At 46.1% G+C, this 16,516-nt stretch overlaps 1 protein-coding gene across 1 annotated transcript; it reads right to left on the reverse strand.

The window, feature by feature from the left end:
• Positions 1–231: 231 nt before the first annotated feature.
• On the reverse strand, positions 232–16,451 carry CHUK (component of inhibitor of nuclear factor kappa B kinase complex). The gene is made up of 21 exons (XM_063164119.1): positions 16,296–16,451; positions 16,127–16,221; positions 14,667–14,781; positions 12,690–12,759; positions 11,935–12,023; positions 11,595–11,684; positions 11,263–11,387; positions 10,756–10,863; positions 10,346–10,481; positions 9,401–9,595; positions 8,966–9,068; positions 7,754–7,877; positions 6,705–6,856; positions 5,811–5,872; positions 4,764–4,873; positions 3,344–3,393; positions 3,132–3,228; positions 2,552–2,699; positions 2,091–2,230; positions 1,086–1,182; positions 232–527 (listed from the first exon to the last, which is right to left on the reverse strand). The coding sequence occupies exons 1-21, from the start codon at positions 16,449–16,451 to the stop codon at positions 501–503; spliced, it is 2,289 nt and encodes a 762-aa protein (XP_063020189.1). The 3' UTR covers positions 232–500.
• Between the last annotated feature and the right edge of the window lie 65 nt (positions 16,452–16,516).

The raw sequence follows: 16,516 nt of genomic DNA on the forward strand, positions 1-16,516 counted from the left end.
TATCCCATACCTTTATCCCGGTCCCTTATCCCGTTCCCTGTTCCGTACCTGTCCCGTTCCCCACGTGCTGCCCAGGCCGCGCTCCCACCCCCGCCGCGCACGCGCGCCGGCGCGCGGCACCATGGGCGCGCCACGTCGGCGCGGGGGGATGACGTCACATCACCCCCGGGTTGCCAGGCAACGGCGTGCTGGCAATGGCGGCGCGGGAGTGAGCAGGCCTCAGAGCCTGTGTGGGTGTCACACAGAGTTTATTATATATACACGCGCTATACATTCATGGGGACACGGCCCTGCCCGCGCCCCCCGCCCTGAGGAGGCTCCACGGGCCGGGCCCACGCTGCTTCCTGGGGGACAGCCGGTGGGTGACACGGTGATGTCAATAAACACTGGTGATGTCAATAAACACCGGTGACATCAATAAACACCACCCCGTCCCACAGGGAAGGCGGCCCTCAGCACACAGAAGGCACTTGGGTGATGCAGCACCTTGGCTCCTGGGGCTACTTCAGCCAGCTCCAGTCGAAACTCTGCAAAGAAAAGCACAAAAACAACTGAGTGCAGGGTTTGGCTGCTGGGTTTGATGAAAAATCAGAAATTGCCCTTAGCAAGGATGCTCCCAGGGGTTAACAGAGTGCAGCACAGCACAGGAGCCCTGTGAGTCCACTCCAGTTTGGGATTTCTCAAAGGATGAGTGCCTCCTCTCTCCTCTGAGCAAATGCTGGAGGAGCTGGGATTGTTCACCTGGAGAGGAGAAGCTTCAAGAGTGACCTCAGTGTGGCCTTGGCGTGCCTAAAGGGGCTACAGGAAACATGGAAAGAGACTGTTTCAAGGGCCTGGAGTGCCAGGACACAGGGAATGGCTTCCCACTGCCTGAGGGCAGGGCTAGGTGGGATTTTGGGAATAAACATGAATCCATGCACACTGGCATGGGGTGCCCAGAGCAGCTGTGGCTGCCCCTGAATCCCTGAAGTGTCCAAGGCCAGGCTGGCTGGGGCTTGGAGCACTTTTTTTCCTATTCAAGGGGCTCTCCATGTCCCCAGGGTGTCCCCTGAAAGGCAGGTCCTGGCAGGTGCACCAGCACTTACCATCATGCTGTTCTGCTCCTGCCTCACCTCCTGCAGAATGCTGCTGAAGAGCTCCAGGTAATTCACATTCTCCCGGATCATGTCAGCAAAATTCTCCCTGCAGGAAGGGAAAAAAAACCCCAAGGTGATGGATTACAAGCAGCACTAAAAGTGACATCCCCATCAAAAGGTCCTGCACTGAGAGGAGAGAAAAAAAAAAAAGAAAAACAAAAGCAAACAGCTCAAAAAAGTGATTTGTAGCTTAATTTTATGGCAGTTTGTGAAATTATTTTATGTAGTTTGTGCAGTGGTAAGTGACACAAAAAGCTGCCTGGAGATGGCAGGACACAGGGGAATGGCTACACACTGATAAAATATAATTGGAATTGTTAATGAAGCAAAGAGAAAAACCCCCTGAGCTCCAGAGAGCTCAGCATGGACTGAGGGAGAGGGGCCTTAAGAGCCAGATCCAGCCTCAAGGAAAAACAACATTTCATGCCATAAATGGATGGCACAGTCCTTCAGCAGGGCATGCAGCACCTGGAACTGGCTCAGAAACAGAAAGCAGAGATTCCTGAATAAAGAGTTCAACCAAATCCCTGATTCTTTAGAGCATTAGTGACACACAAACTCCTGGAACTGCTCTGGGAAGGATAAAGCCCTGAGATACTGAGCTCTCTGCACCTCATACCTGTCACATTCACAATCTCTGATAAAATCCCTTTGCCCAAGATTTTTCTCCTGGGAAGCTGAGAAGCCTCAGAGAAAAAAGAAAACAATTCTCATCTCATTTGCTTCTCCTGTGTTGTGCTCACATGTGGAATGTGTTTGGAGATTGTTTCATTGGTTTCATGTGAATTGTTTTGACTTATTGGCCAATCAGGGCCAAGCTGTGTCTTTTTAATATCCTTTCTGTATTCTTTAATATAATACAGTATCATAAAATAATCAATTATCCTTCTGAGAACACGGAATCAGATTCCTCATTCCTCCCTGCCACAGGCACCCCACAAACACAGCACATACCCATCTTCAGGAGCTGCCAGAGAGGACAGAGGGTGAGGAGCTGAGTTCCCTGAGCAGCCCTGGGGCAGCCAAGTGGCTGCTGGAGTTGAGGCTGTCCCTTCCAGGCTAGAGCTGACCAGGGATCGAGAGGAGCTCTGAGTCTGCAAAAAGAAATTCAGGAGAATTGAGGCTTCAGTGCTACCTAGGGAAGATTTGGGATTGCACATGAGCACTGTTGGTTACACACACACAGATGTGGGAACCAGGAGATGGCTTCAGGCACTGTAATTAATGCAAAAAAATTACTCTTTAACACTTTAACCAGGAAAACACCTATTTAACTTCTGCTTTCACCATCTCAGACTGCCCTTCTCTGCAGGAAAAACAAAATACAACCATGGTGTGGCAGTTACCCCTTTTTGCTGAGTTCACTTCCTGGCTCATGCACTGGAAAAAGTGCAAATAACCCAACAGCTACTCACACAAGCAATTTTCAGCAAATGCCAGATCTCCCTTTGTCTCTTTCCCTGCATCTGCATCACTGAGTTGTCAGCTTCCTTGATGTTATTCAGAGCCACTTCAATCTCAGGGAGCAGGTCAATGATCTTCTGCTTGCAGCCCAAGAGCTTGCTGGAATAAAAACCAAACACAAAATCACTTCCCAGCACATTATGGCAAAATAAAAGCCCCACCTTCAAGGGATTCAAGGAAAATGGAAAACTGGGATACTTGAAAAATTAATATACAAATCACTGTGGTATCTTCTCAACTGCTACTTTTTTTTCCTTTGAATTTTGAAGAATTTTTTAATTTTTTTTTTCCTTTGAAGATTTGAATTCCAAATTCCAACTGGCAGAATTTGCCTCATTTTAAAGTAAACTCTTGGATGCTAACAGTCATGTTTTTAAAAATTAAGTGGAAACTTAACACAGAGGAGCAAAATTAATGCTATGAGAAATGTGAATGGAGTTTTTTGGGCTCTGACCTCCATGGTTTTCCCTATCCTTTCCTACTACAAAGCTCCAAATGCTGCAAATTGGATGTTTTGTCTGCATAAAGTACCTGAGGTGGCCAAAGAGCTCTTTGAGGACTCGGTCCTGGCTCTGCACTGTCTGCACAATGATCTTCACCATGTCTGTGCTGTCACTGTAGGCATGATCTGGAAGGGCCAGCAAACACCATGTTAGTAAACCCTAACAGCATTCCCTGGGTTTCAGTTCACAACAATTAATCATGGGGCAAAAGTGTGAAATTTAAATCATCTCCTTCCATACCTGGAGGTCGTGCTTTTAATTGCTTGTACAGGTCTATGGCTCTCTGTTCCCTTTAAAGAGAAGAAAATGATTCAGGCAGGTGTCTCAAAAATAGCCAAGTGACTCAAAAACAGCATTGCAGGGAAGGGATGCCTTTCTGAACTCAGATCCTTGTCCTTCTCCTACAGCTGGGACACAGCCATGGCCTTTGGAACACAGGGATACTCCCTCTGAGATGCAATCCAACACTTTCCCCAAAGCTGTCTCTCTTTTTCTCCAATTATGCAATTTCTCCTCAGAAAAACACACCAAAGGGAGCTTATTTTCAGTTTCAAATCTTCCCATGGCTCAGCTGTGTTTTATCTCCCCTGCATCCTTCATTATCTGATTTCATTTTTGAAACTGTGACTGCACAACTGCCTGAGAAATTCTTGTTCTGTTCCTGTTCTGCATTTTTTTGCCTGAATTTTAGTGATACTTTGTAAATGGAAAGAGACAGCTGCATCACAAGCAACGACAACTGTGCTTCTCTTCTTCCCATTAAACAAACATTACCTCTTTCAAGTATTTCAAAAACAGTCACACTGAAAACTTCCAGCCTTGAACAAAATCCTTCCTGTTCTAAATCCCAGTCTGTCAGAAACAAGGAGCAGTTTTCCCAGCCCTGATCCTGGTCTGCAGTGGTGGAATTGCTTAAAAATAATGTTTAAGGAGGCATGATCCTGATTAGTTTGAGCTGCTGCTGCAGGAGGTGGCTTCCCCTCTGCACCACTTCCTCTCCTGTGCACCAGTTCTGCTGCAACTGCACAGGATGAAAAGCAACTTTGCAAAGAGGGAGGGGGGGAACACGCCAGGAGCAGGCACATTTTCTCCCTGAACAGTCAGAGTTGCTCTGAAGAGCTCTGATTAACAGATTTAATGGTTGTTCAACCCCTCTCTTTTAGAACTGCCACTTGTGCTCTCAGCAGTAGCCCAGTAACTGCTTCCTATGTGTTCTCAACATCAGAAATATCATTTGGCTCTTTCATATTTTAATAGTTTTTTTAAAAAAATCAACTTTCCAAATATCCAAGTACCCATGAGATCTTTACCCTTGATTTGAAAATACTGAAGATATTTAATAGGGTTTTACAATGGTCATGTAGTTTCCTCACTCAACAGGAAGAAAGTCATCCCTCTCCAACACAAAAGGAAATCCCCAGTTGACACCAAGATTTATCTTAGTCCTGGCTCTTGTAAGATGAGGTTTCACAGTTCAGTGACAGAGAAGTGGTGGGATCTTTCCATTCACAAACAACATCATCTCAAACCAACCATACACTACTCTGTACTTGTGGTCAGGAGTTCAGAATCGCTGAGGGAACCAGACACAGAGCAGAAAACCCCCCTGAGACACAGAAACACAATTTTCTGCAGTGGAGATGAGGAGCCCAGGGCTTACAGGCTCTCCATGACCTCCCCCTGGCGCCTGGCGTACGGGCTCTTCTGCAGCTCCACGATCTCCGTGTGCAGGGCCATGATCTGCTCATCCAGGTGGCCAATGTCTTCAGCCTGAGGGGAAATGTGGCCACAGGTCAGACTCAATCAAAGAGATAAAGACCCCCAGAACACTTGTTTGGATAATGGGCTAAGTGCCTGCAGAGTTCAGGACACAAAAAAGCTCTTTGGCACAGCACTGCTACAATTGAGGTTTTTGTTCTCAGTGCATGGCATCACCTACAACCAAACCTCTGGCCACCAACACTGGCTGAGAAAAATCAGTTTCCTCATACATCATCTCTCTGTGTCTCTGGATTGCCTCCTAGACAGACTAATATATCCCTGTGTATGAACTTTTTCCATTCCTGATAAAGGGTTAGGGCAGGTGGAATAACAGAACATAATTCTGATGGTCTGCCAAGTAAGAATTGGGTGAGGTTCCTGTTTGTCTGGAAAAAGCCAGAGACAATTCAATTCAATTCAATTCTTCTGCTAGAAGCAGCCACCTTTTTATCCATTCTTTAGATAACAAAAAATAGATGACTCTCATTAAAAACTGATTTGCATATTGACTTGCAGCAGGCCAGTGATTCATGTCTGTACTCCTCAGTGAAATCCTGCAATTTTGAAATCTCTGCAGAGCAAGTGATTGGTTTTCAGCTTCAGCAATGGGAATTTCCGTGAGCAGCAAATCCAGCCAGGAAGACTCCTGATCCATGGCAACACCATTTCTTTTGGGCAACAAGTAATAAGTCTCTGCATATCACTTTCCTTTTCAGAGAGCTGAGCCCGGTGACTTTTGTTGTTTTTGTCCAAATCCATTCAAACACCTTGGTGACAGGACACTGTGTCTTTTTTAATGCACCTGCAATGGTATTCCTATTCCCATTCCCACAGCAGGCAGGACATGAGACAGGGAAGGGACACAGCAGTGGCACATCTGACACATTAAATTCCTGTCACAATCTCCTTCACACAGAGATAATGCAGCTTTTTTACCATCCCCTACCTGTGCACACTGAGAGGCTTTCTCTTCCATTTCCTTCCAGGCTTTGAGCATCTTCTCTGAAGCTTAAGGAAAAAGAGGTGTTAATTTGTAAAAAGACATTAAGACACAAAAATAAAGTAAGACCTGGACTTTATGTGGTGTAATTTGAACACAAAGAACATGATGCTGAATCTCCCAGCAGGAGCCATGACACAGAGATCACAAAGACAGCAAAGCTGCAACTCTGTGTTCAACCTTAACTCATACACAAACCCTTAGGCAGGATTTCACTGCTTGCAGTCACTGGCCTAAAACAACTCTGAATTTTCAAACTTCACCATTAAGCTCAACAACTGTCACTTTTGATTGAACACAGACTGTCCAAACCCAGCTCATATTGTCTTTCCATTTTCCATCATCATCCTTCAGCCCAGTCATCATTTTTGACTCAGGTTGCATTTTTTAGCCATATATATTCAAACTATATGTAAATCTTGCTGTTCTCTCCTCAGCACTATTTGTTTCTGGGACATGAAACTGTAGCTGGTGCTCTTTAAACCCATCTCTCATCCTGACAAATGGTTTCTCCTAACAACAAGCACAGCAACTCCTTAGCACTGTCAGCAAGTGCAGCAGCTCTTGCCCAGTCAGAACTCCAAATGAATCAGCCTGTGAATGAATAAATAGCAAATATTTACATCATCAGTACTATTAATGCTCCTGTTTTCTACTCTCAGTGGAGAACAGCTGATCACCCGTCTCATTATCACTGAAGGTCTCCAACAGCATTCTGGTTTTTATCCTCCTGCCAAACTTTTCTCCTGCACCTCCCCTAGCTAAAATACACCCATAAAGGTGCTGAGCTCCTTTCCAGGATCACAGGAGACACCCAGACAAGCATTCCCCACTACCTACATATGCCATAAGCCATCTGGTCACTGTATCTCTCCAGGTCGAGGCGAATGCTCTGGTGGAAGAATTCCAGCTTTGCTTTCAGCTGCTGGGATGCTGACACCATGTTGTTCTTCATTTTGATCAGGTTGGCGTTGTACCGAAGGAGGCTGAGCCTAACACATGGAACAAGGACAGCACACATCAGCTGGAAAGCCCACCTGGACTTCAAAAAAGGAAAATTCTGTTGTTCTCAGGGGGACTGAGCACTGGCACCAGCTGCCCAGAGAGGCTGTGGAGTCTCCACCCTCAGAAATATCTGAGAGCTGTCTGGATGTGGTTCTTTTTGAGCATGGATTGGGCTGGAGGACTTCCAGAGGTCCCATCTGTCAGATTGAGCCCTTTTCTGACCCAGAGATGGGGCAACTGAGAGGTGTTTTAAAAACTTACTCCATTTTCAGTCTCATGTGAAGGGTGTGACAATACAGATGTTATAATTCACACCATCACAATGAGAAGCTGTTTCCTAATTACATTATAACTGTTTCTTGGCCTATCAGCTTTTGCTGTAAATGCCTTAAAGCCAACATCTAAAATTACCCCCCCTGGGTCCCACTACAATGCATCTTTCATAGTCCTATTTCTCCAAAGTATCTAATCTTTCTTACAAGCCATCCTCTGAAACTTGTTTCTAGTTCCAGTCCTGTTCCATGGCATTTTTATGTCAGCATTTCTTATCTCAAAGTTTGCATACAGATATACACTATGTGAGCCTTCTGTTAAGCTTTGAAAATTTTATAAAATCCATTTCCCACACCTGTTAACCTCAGCCACACTGTGAACCTCTGAGTATATTCAAGTGGTTTTTGGTTATGATCAATGTCAGGAATTACCCAGCACAATTCCTGGAGTGGAATAAGCTCCCAGCTCAAATATGTTTTATAATGCAAAGGCACGGAACAGCAGAGGACTGTAAAACCTCAGGGAACAAGAACACCCCAAGATGCAGGATTCCAGGCAAACAGACTCAGTGCTGGCATAGCCCTGCTCCCTCTGGAAGGGTGACAACTCACATGGCAGCTCTCTGTCCCTGGAAGAGCCTGCTGTAATCCTCCTTCAGCCCAATGACGTAGTGCACCGCCTCTGCCCACACCTTGCGCAGCTGCGGGATCGGCAGCTGGATTTTGCTGTCCTGCACTGAACACAGGAGAAACACAGGGCAGTGACAACATCCCCAATTCCTGCTTCATGTGCCTGAAAGCCTGGGAAGTTCTGCTCAATTTCTAGGTGATGCTGCTGAAGCATGTATGAGCTCTTCATGTCACAGCTCCCCAGGTATGTGACCGAACAGGTTAAACCCCATGGGGGGTTTTGGCCAAAAAACTCTAAAGTCCAAGGCAGCAAATTTAGTTGCTCCATTTAATCCATTGATACTGGTCACTGTCCTGATCTGTTGCATCTGAAAATGTCTTCAAACATTCTGTAGGTTTCCTCTCAGATTTCCTGGTGTAGATGTTTAAGGGGAAAAGATGCAGGTGTGTTCCCTGACAGAGATGGGAGCTGTCAGTACACTGGGGTACCAATAACCATGGTGTAAAAAGAAATGGGAGCTGTCAGTACACTGGGGTACCAATAACCACGGTGTAAAAAGAAATGGGAGCTGTCAGTACACTGGGATATCAATAACCATGGTGTAAAAAGAAATGGGAGCTGTCAGTACACTGGGATATCAATAGCCACAGTGTAAAAAGCCTTTGCTCCAAGAGATTCAGTTCAATGGTGTCATGCTATGAGATTCACCAGAACAAAACAGCCCAGAACACAGAACAACCTGAGTAACACTAGAAGATGAGGAAAATCAGTGGAGATAGGCCAAAGAAAATTAAGTTCCTGAACAGTAGCTGCCTGTCACAAGGCATTTTCTGTACATGCAGTATCCCAGCAGACATCTCCTGTCCCCTGACACTACTTTTCTTTCATAGAGGTATACAGGGTCATTCAGACAGACACAGATTTATAATAAATAAACTTTCAGAGAGATCTGTTAGGTTGTGCAGTGACTGCTGTCATCTCAGCAGACAAGCAGGGGAAGCAGAAAGCAGAGAAGCAGCTTCCATACACAGCCTAAAAGTCCAAACTCTGTCATCAGGACACAAATTAGGCTGCTTCAGGCTCTTACATGGCTCTCTTTGAATCAGACAGAGCCCTTCAAGACAACACACAGAGGTTTATAGAGCAGATTTCATTTCTTTTTGCAAGAGAAGAGCACTTTTCAGCATACTCACCAATGTAGTTGACACAGTCAGACAGACTCCGAGAAGCAAAGGGGCCATCATAGACAGTTTTGCTTTTGTCAAACAAGTAGACCATGTAGCTGTCCCAACCTCTCTGGGAAGAAAAGAGAAGAGAATATAAGCAAGAGAAACCCCAAGCAGCTCCTACTAACCCAGTATACCATGAACTAATTATAGTGGACACTCTCTTTAAATACTTATTTTGATAGATCCTACAGGAAGACAGAACTCTCTGCTAATAATTAATTAAATATTTAGGCAGTGTACAATTACAGAAACCTGCTTACATTATCCAATAAAAGATCTTTAGAATTGCTACATTTACAGAGCAAACTGTCTCATGTGGGAGAATATTCAGGCCATTTATCTTCCCTAAGATTTTAAATTCTGTGAGAACATGGAAGACATGAACAGACTCCTCCTTACCACACCATCAATAACACACTGGGAAGCAGGTTTCCTAGGGTCCAGGCAAATCCCTGTTTCCAACAGCAGCTCCTGATTTCCTGTGCTTATGCCAGTCTCAAACTCAATACGATTCTGAAGGGAATGAAGGCTTTCCTCAGGATGCAAAAGGAAGGACACAATCTTGGCAGAGGTCATGTTTAGGATGTGTACTATCTGTAAAAAGAGGACAAATAGATTACAAATCCTTGGATATCAAAGACAAAGGCACACAAGCCTGGGATGGAGCACAGAGCAGAATGAGAGCATAATCTGGATTTAATAACCACAATAATCACTTCAAGAGGAATGCCTCACATAAAAAACTCAAAGCCTGGGCCTGTAACTTTTAATGTCAGAGAAATTGATAGTTCAACCCACTAAGACCCTTCACAAACCCTGCTGCAGCCTAATTACATCAAAAGAACTGAGACAAAATTATCCTCCTGTTTCTACACAGGTTTGCCTTGGCTAGTGTGACTCCAGCAAAGCTCAAGTAATTGTTTGAAGAGGAAAAATCTGTTCTACTACACTGCACCTCTGTTCTACTACAGGAACTACTACTATAGCACATGAATACACCCAGAGGTCACAGCATCAACAGGGAAGTCTGGGAAAACTGTTATTAGCAAACATTAAATCTTATTTGATCCTGGTGAGCCCTTTCCAAGATAACAAACAGTAATACAGGGTCATCCTTTTACTCCAAATGTAAAGCTAGAGATTAATATTGCAGAAGATGTTTTTGTCTTCCAGTATGTACTGGACACACTATTTATGCAGTCACTTCATGACACCAGGAAGAACAATTCCTCCTGAGCCTGGAAGCTGGGTGATGCCAGGATTACAGCTTTGCTCCACTGAACACTCTCAGTCCTCTGGGATGCTTTCACAAGGCCTTTACACCCAGTAAGAGCCCCCACTCACCTTCAGATTCAGTATGTGATCCATGATCAGGAAACACCTGGGACGATTGGTCTCAGGATCTGGACCTCCACCCCTCTGCTGTGGATCCCAGTTCAGCATCAGCTGCAACCAGTTTTCCATGGGTTCTACAATCAAACTAAAGCAGAAGGGCTGTAAGAGAGGGGAGGCCTTCACCAGGCTGAAGCAGGACCTCTCCTTGTGTGCTCTGACCATCTTTGTGGGCAACAGGCACCAGAGAGCCCAAAGCACTCAAAAAAGAACTATAGGCTATCCCTTAACAGCAAACAGCAGCTTGCCAGGAGCTTGAAACACCCTGGAGAAAGAATGAGGAGCTCTCAAGCTTGGATAAAGGAGGAAGAGGCCTCAGTTTGGAAGGCCAGAAGTGTCCCCTGTGGTGAGGACACACCTACCTGCAGAGGCTGTGAGGCTGTGGCAGGTGGGTGCTGAAACGAACCTCCCCGTTCATCTCCTCAGAGGCAAAGATGTGCTTTGGGTCCTTCTTCTTGATCTTTTCATGCCTGGAAAATAAAATCCTCTGTGTATATGCTGAGGAGTGTTAGTTTTGTAAGGGAGCAACTGAAGACAGCAGAAAGAGGCCAGTGTCCAGCAGCTTTAGAAAACAAACTCATCTTTCAGGACAAAGATGCATTTTTCAATCCACCCAGAACATCTCCATGTGAAAGAGAGGAGCCCTTCCAATAAACTCTGCCTCTGGAAAGATTTACCTCTTCTCTTGTTCTAACAGAAACCCAAGTTTCCTATTTTTTTCTGTTACAGAGCCACCCTTTTAAAAACCAAGCAAACAAACACTCCAGGCAGAGCAAGACAAGCAGAAACCTCCATGTGCAGGTTAAAGTCTTTCAGACAGGTTTAAGTATTAGCCCTTCCAAGCACCTCTTCCAGAATTAGGGTCTTACCAGGCAAATGGCTGCAGATTATGTAAGAAAGGTCTAAATCCTGCAATGCATTCAAACACCATTGTCCCAAAGCTCCAGTAATCAACAGTAACTGAGTAGGATTTGTTCTCAAAGAGTTCTGGAGCCTAAAAACGATCATAAAAAGACACTTTGACTGTGGTGTTTCCTTGCATTTCTGCAGAGGCAAAGCTGCATCCAGGTGTGGCTCCCTGAGAGGGGATACCCTTGGGACAGGTCCCAGGATCTCCGTTTTTGGAGGTTTCAGCCCTTGGCAGTGCCAAGCCACAGCTGCCCTGCCCCAGTGCTGGTGAGACTAAAAGAATAAATCTTACCAGATATTGCAATGTTCCAACAAATGAAGTGCATAAACTTCCTTGATCCAGATCCTTTGCATATCCCAGGTCTATTATTTTGTGAACAATCTGCAAACAGTTTAAACAGTTCATCAGAAGAGCAAGGGCTGAGGGGGAAAAAACCACCAAACAACCCAAAATCTGCTCAGTGACAGCCACAGAACACTCTCATGAGGAAAGCCAGAGTGGAAATTCTGGAGAAAGTCCATGGCAAAGCTTCAGCAACAGTGTTAAAGCTTTTAGTAAATGCACAGTTCAGTTTCAGTCCAATTCAATGTGACAACTTCCAGAAATGACAATGCAAACACACTTGACTTACCTTCCCACCTTCATCCTGAAGAACAATATTTTCAGGCTTTAAATCTCTGTGAATAATTCTGTTCTCATGCAAATACTGGATACCAGACCCTGGAAGACACGTGTTTGATTTTACTCAAAATAAAATCTACATTAATTAAACATAAATCTGATGAAAACTTAATACTGGGGGGCAAATTCCCAGCCTTCCATGATTTACCACCACTCATTTCTACATTAAACAGCTTCCAAACTTGTGTTTCTTCTCCACTGCATTTTCACATCTTTGCAAAGACAAGCCAAAGACACTCAACTTATTATGAAAAAAAAAAAAAAAAAAAAAAAAAAACAAAACCCAAAACATTCTGGAAGGGGAACAAGGATAAAGCAAGCAGAGCTGCTTTTTATTTCAGGAATTCAGCTGGAAGCCTTCTTGAGCACTGAAAGGACAAAAGTCCAGGCCAGTACTCTAAAATACTTTCTCATGCCAAAACCAGCTGTTCCTACAAGCAGTGACAGTTATCTGTAAGAGAATTAAAAAAACAAGGAGCTTTCCTGGAAAACCTTTTTCCTAAAGAAACTCAGGCACTGCCCTTTATCAGACAGCTCTTCCTTCCCATGATGTCCAAAAATCAGGTACTTTCCAAGGGCCTGATGTTTTTAACACTCTGTTCATTTTAGTTCCTTTTTCATGGTAAGCTGAAAAAGGAAAAGGCCACTACACTTAAAACAGAAACAAACAAAAAAACAAACAAAAAGAAAGCATTGACTACATACCAATGTCACTAAGCAGAGAAAGGATTTGACTTTCCTTCAGCCCACAGCAGTTTTCTGGTTTGTTTAGCAACTACAAAAAAAGCAAAAGATGTTCAGACTCACACTTGTAACAGTTAACAGTAAAACCCAACATTTTCCATCCCCTGTTGAAACTACTCAGCAAACAGCACAGCTCAAGGACACTCCAGCTCAATGGGGCAGTTGGTTTTGTGCAATAAAATTATGGCCAAGAAGAAAACAACTCATAACGAAAATTCAGAAAGAAAAGGAGTAGGAGACAAAAGCAGGCAAGGGATCCTCCCCCTCAGCACTGTCCTAATAAGCTGTCAATAAAAGCAGCTTCAGCAATTTCTGACTTTTAAGAGATGACTGAGGTGCTTCAGCCCTCATGATGGATTCACAAGAAATTAATAATGAAGTGAAACCCAAATGATGCCAAACAAGAGAAAGATTTAAGGAACACAATCAGAAATAAAAAAGATTATGTTGTTTTTAAAGCAGTACAGAACATCAGATGGAAGGAAGCATGTTGCCTCCTAACTTGTTTCAGCATCTATGCCACAGCTAAGGATTCATAAGAAATGAAGTGACCAAACACTGCATTGCAAGTAGAGCTGATTTCTCAGCCAGGGTCTCTAATCTACCTTCAGGGAGTCTCCAAACTTTTACTGCAATAATACAAAATAATACAACAGCCAGATGTCTCTGGGACCATGGCCAGGTGCCTGTGTCTGCAACCCCCAAATGCTTTTTCATATATTCCCCTTCTTTTACTGTGACTTTAACCTTGAAAGTGTCTCTTGGACTGTTTCTAACATCTCAAAACCATATAATGAGACAGGATTACTGCATTCACCAGCTCCCAGGGCTGTTTAACACCACTAACAAAAACAACAGAAAAATGAGTTTCCTGATCACACAGATGAGATGATTTCTAAGCAAATCCTGACAGGGATTTGCTGCTTCACCCCTCCAGAAATTGCTGCTTCCTGAATCTAGCTGTAATGGAAAGGGAGCACAAACTCTACCAGGTCACCAAGCCACTGCCTGGGGAACTACTGAAAGGCTCCTTTATTTTTAAGTGTTGCCAGTGTGCAGATTGGCAGTTCCCAGATCAGCAGGGATAGCAAAGCTTCAGAATCCCTGGAGGCCCCAGCCCAGCAGAAACAGGATCATTGCCTGTGCTGAGAGCAAGGTAACACCAGATACAAATGAATCCCAACCAGTCAGACTGAACAGATGGAGACATCAGCAAAGCCAAACCTGCTGGGTGACAGCAGCTGCACTAATGCTAAAGCAGCTCCCTGAAAGGACACACCAGGATAAAAGAGTATCTGCCCTTGGCTTGCCCTCTGGTTTCAGAAACACAAGCCTTGTTTCCCACACGTGTTTTTTTTTCCCACTCTACATTAACTTCCTCACACCTGTACCTGATGCCTCAGGTTTAGCTTTTATATTTTTCAGATTCTGTGCTCCTTTAGTGTGTGGGTATGGGGTTTACATTAAGGGATGGTGAGCTCTGTGCACAGAGCAGGGAGACAAAACAATTCCTGCTCCAGCTGGGCACCAAGGACAAATGATCCAAATCTCAGGCTCAAGAGCATAAATAAAGTGGGCTGAAGAGAGAAAAACAAACAGGATGGGACTTCATAAGCTAAAGCTGTAATTGGACAGTGAACTGCAGAACTTATAAAAGTGAGAGACCCTGTGAGAGGCGTCCATTTTGTGCCCATTTTGGTTCACCTTGGGTGCAGCCCTGGCTGGGCCCTTGTGCTGCCCAAGGTGGATCCATGGAGGAGATCCTTTTAATAAATCCCTGCTTTATTCTGGAACTCTGTCTGGCCTCTGTTCTAGCTCAGCCTTTTCAAGGCACCATACCCAAAAAGAGAAGGTCCCCAGAGCAGCCCTGGTGAAGGAGCAGCACTGACAGGCCCAGTTTGGGTTGTTTGGTTTTTCTGGAAGCAAAGCAGGCGTTACCTTGCGGAGGTCACCCCCTGAGCAGTACTCCATGGCCAGGAGAGGAACGTCATTCACCAGGAAGTTCATCTCCTCAGGAACCTCACAGGCTCTGACCACGTTGGGATGGTTCAGCCTAAGCACACAGAGAGCGGCATGAAAACTCTCTTGGGAGAATGAGACAACAGCAACCACGTTTTATGCTCCAGGAACAGCTTCTGTTCCCCACAGGAATCCTTGCTCACTCATCAGCTGGCACCTACCAGTACCCAAATGCATCAAATCCACATCCTGGGAACACACAAAGCAGTGATGAGCAGAAATGATGTCTCAAAGCCAAGGTACAGGACTTTGATGCTGGGGATCCACACTCAGGTTGTGAATTCTTGCACAGTTCTGGCAGTGTCATTACCCCTGTGTGTGTGCATGTGTATGTGGGAACAGACTCCCCCCAGCCCAAGAGTTTCACAACAACCCCCTGAGTAACTGCACCAGGCAGGTGAAAGCCATATTCACAGGGAAAAATTAATTTCTGCAGCTGAATCCAAACAGCTGCTTCCTGACTGTCTCTAATGCATACTACTCTTAAGAATAAGTGACATATCCAGAAGGAAATGAAAGAAAATTATTTCTCTCTACATCTTCCAGAGCCTCTGGATGCCAATGCAAGAGCAGCTCATTACTCAGTGGTTGCTTTCAGCACCCAAATCAGACAGCACCAAGCCTTGACTTACAAATCCATGTTCCCTGCAAGTGGTTTTCCCCTTCTGTCATGGTGCACAGTGAGTACGTGAGGGTAACAAAGCAACAGCAGCAGCTCAGAAAAGCCCTGAACAGCAGGGTCACTGCAATCCTCGGGGAGGACAACTCAGTGGGACAGAGGATTTCCTGCTCCAGGATCTCTCTCTTTCTCTCTCAGGAGCAGTTCTGTGAGACCCAAACACCCAGAGACAGCCCCCACATCCATGAGACCAAAGCTGTCCAGCCCTGTTTCACCTGCTGGACAGGGAGGGTGGGCAGCACAGAGCATGGACTTTCTCACGAGGAAGTGTAAGGAGAATTTATTCTTTACATTCGGCAACGTAACAGTAAAAAAGCAATTCCAGGATCCCCGGGGTGCTAAATCAAAAACAAAATACCGCAGGGTATGGGAACACGTGGGTGTTCCCAAATCACACCAAAACTCAACCCACAGGGTGGTGTGAGATTGGAGGAATTTTAGATGAGGAGCCCAGGCAGCACAACAGGGCAGGGGGCTTGGGGGCCGCCAGCTGCCAGGCCAAGGCAGGAGCTGGGGCATGGGATGAGAGATAACCAGCACAGCACGCCGGGTGACAAAGGGGCTGACCCCGGCTGTGCGCACAGCACGGTCCCATCTCCCCAGCCGGTGCGGGGCTCACTGCCCGCACTCCCCTCTCCCGGCCAGTCCCCGGCCGTCCCCTGTCCCTGTGTGTCGGTGCCGCCGTGCCGGCCGCACTCACTTCTTCATGATGTCGATCTCGTGACACCAGCGGTCCTTGTTCTTGACGCTGAGCTCCAGCCGGCACGATTTGATGGCCACGCGGTCGCCCGAGTCCTGCGGGACACAGCGCCGTCAGCCGCCGCGGCCCGGCCGTGCCGTGCCCTCCCCGCCGCCCGGCCCGGCCCCACCTGGTGCTGGTACAGGCACACGTTGCCGAAGCCGCCGGTGCCCAGGCGGTCGCGCATCTCCCAGGGCCCGCAGCCGCCGGCCGGGTGCCCGCGCAGCGCCGCCCCGGCGGGGGCCCGCTCGCCGGCGGCGGGCGCGGGGGGGCCGCCCCGCTCCATGGCTCGGCCGCTGGCTCCGGCACTCCGCCTTTCTTGCCGCGTCACCGCCCGGCGCCTCCCGCGCC

The sequence above is a fragment of the Melospiza melodia genome, chromosome 9 (assembly GCF_035770615.1).
Source record: "Melospiza melodia melodia isolate bMelMel2 chromosome 9, bMelMel2.pri, whole genome shotgun sequence".
In the NCBI taxonomy this organism is placed as follows: Eukaryota; Metazoa; Chordata; class Aves; order Passeriformes; family Passerellidae; genus Melospiza; species Melospiza melodia.